The sequence below is a fragment of the Aptenodytes forsteri genome, unplaced genomic scaffold, assembly GCF_000699145.1.
Source record: "Aptenodytes forsteri isolate BGI_AS27 unplaced genomic scaffold, ASM69914v1 Scaffold23, whole genome shotgun sequence".
NCBI classification, from domain to species: domain Eukaryota; kingdom Metazoa; phylum Chordata; class Aves; order Sphenisciformes; family Spheniscidae; genus Aptenodytes; species Aptenodytes forsteri.
The window spans coordinates 154,179-154,976 of record NW_008796043.1 but is presented as its reverse complement, the minus strand read 5'-3'; the positions used below and the strand labels follow the sequence as shown (position 1 = coordinate 154,976).

The 798-nt window shown below is 52.0% G+C and overlaps 1 protein-coding gene across 1 annotated transcript in view; it reads left to right on the top strand.

Moving 5' to 3' along the window:
• The first annotated feature begins 6 nt into the window (after nt 1–6).
• The window catches only part of CUNH8orf22 (chromosome unknown C8orf22 homolog), a 4,047-nt gene continuing 3,255 nt past the window's right edge, over nt 7–798 (top strand). The window contains exon 1 of the mRNA XM_009285594.1: nt 7–67. Coding sequence (XP_009283869.1) covers nt 13–67 — 55 coding nt within the window. The 5' untranslated portion in view covers nt 7–12. The remainder of the gene's footprint in view (nt 68–798) is intronic.

Below are 798 nucleotides of genomic sequence, written 5' to 3'. Positions count from 1 at the left end.
CGCGCCGCTGCCATGGCTTCAGTACCCTCCGCCGGCTGCCTCCTGGCCAAGAACCAGTACTACAGAAGTAAGTGCTCAGGGGTGTCGGGAGCTGCCCGTACCCGGCCGGGGGGGCTCCTCTGGAGGAGGGAGGCTGAGCCCCCCAAGCCTCTCCCGAGGAGATGTCCGGATTGTTGCCGCTCTGGAAAAGTCAGAAAGTGTTTCAGGGGATGTCTGGATGAGCTGGAAGCAAAAGGGTGTCTTTGCCTGGTAGTTTTTAGTTGCTTGGAGAGTTTTTCGTTATATTAAGGAACTTCAGTTTTAATGAGCATCTGCTTCTGGTTATTCATCTACTTTTTTCCCCTATTTAGAATTGTTTATTAGGGATATGTAATACTTTTTTTTAATTATAAAACATGGCATAGAAAAAGCGTTAGCCCAGAAAGTCCTGGCTTCTAGCTGTACTTCATGTACAGCTGTACAGTGGGATCGAGTGCACCCTCAGCAAGCTTGCAGATGACACCAAGCTGAGTGGTGCGGTCAACGTGCAGAGGGATGGGGATGCCATCCAGAGGGACCTGGACAAGCTCAAGAAGTGGGCCCGTGTGAACTTAATGAGGTTTAACAAGGCCAAGTGCAGGGCCCTGCACCTGGGTCGGGGCAACCCCCAGTATCAATACAGGCTGGGGGATGAAGGGATTGAGAGCAGCCCTGCCGAGAAGGACTTGGGGGTACTGGTGGATGAAAAGCTGGACATGAGCCAGCAAGATGCACTTGCAGCCCAGAAGGCCAATTGTATCCTGGGCTGCATCAAAAGAA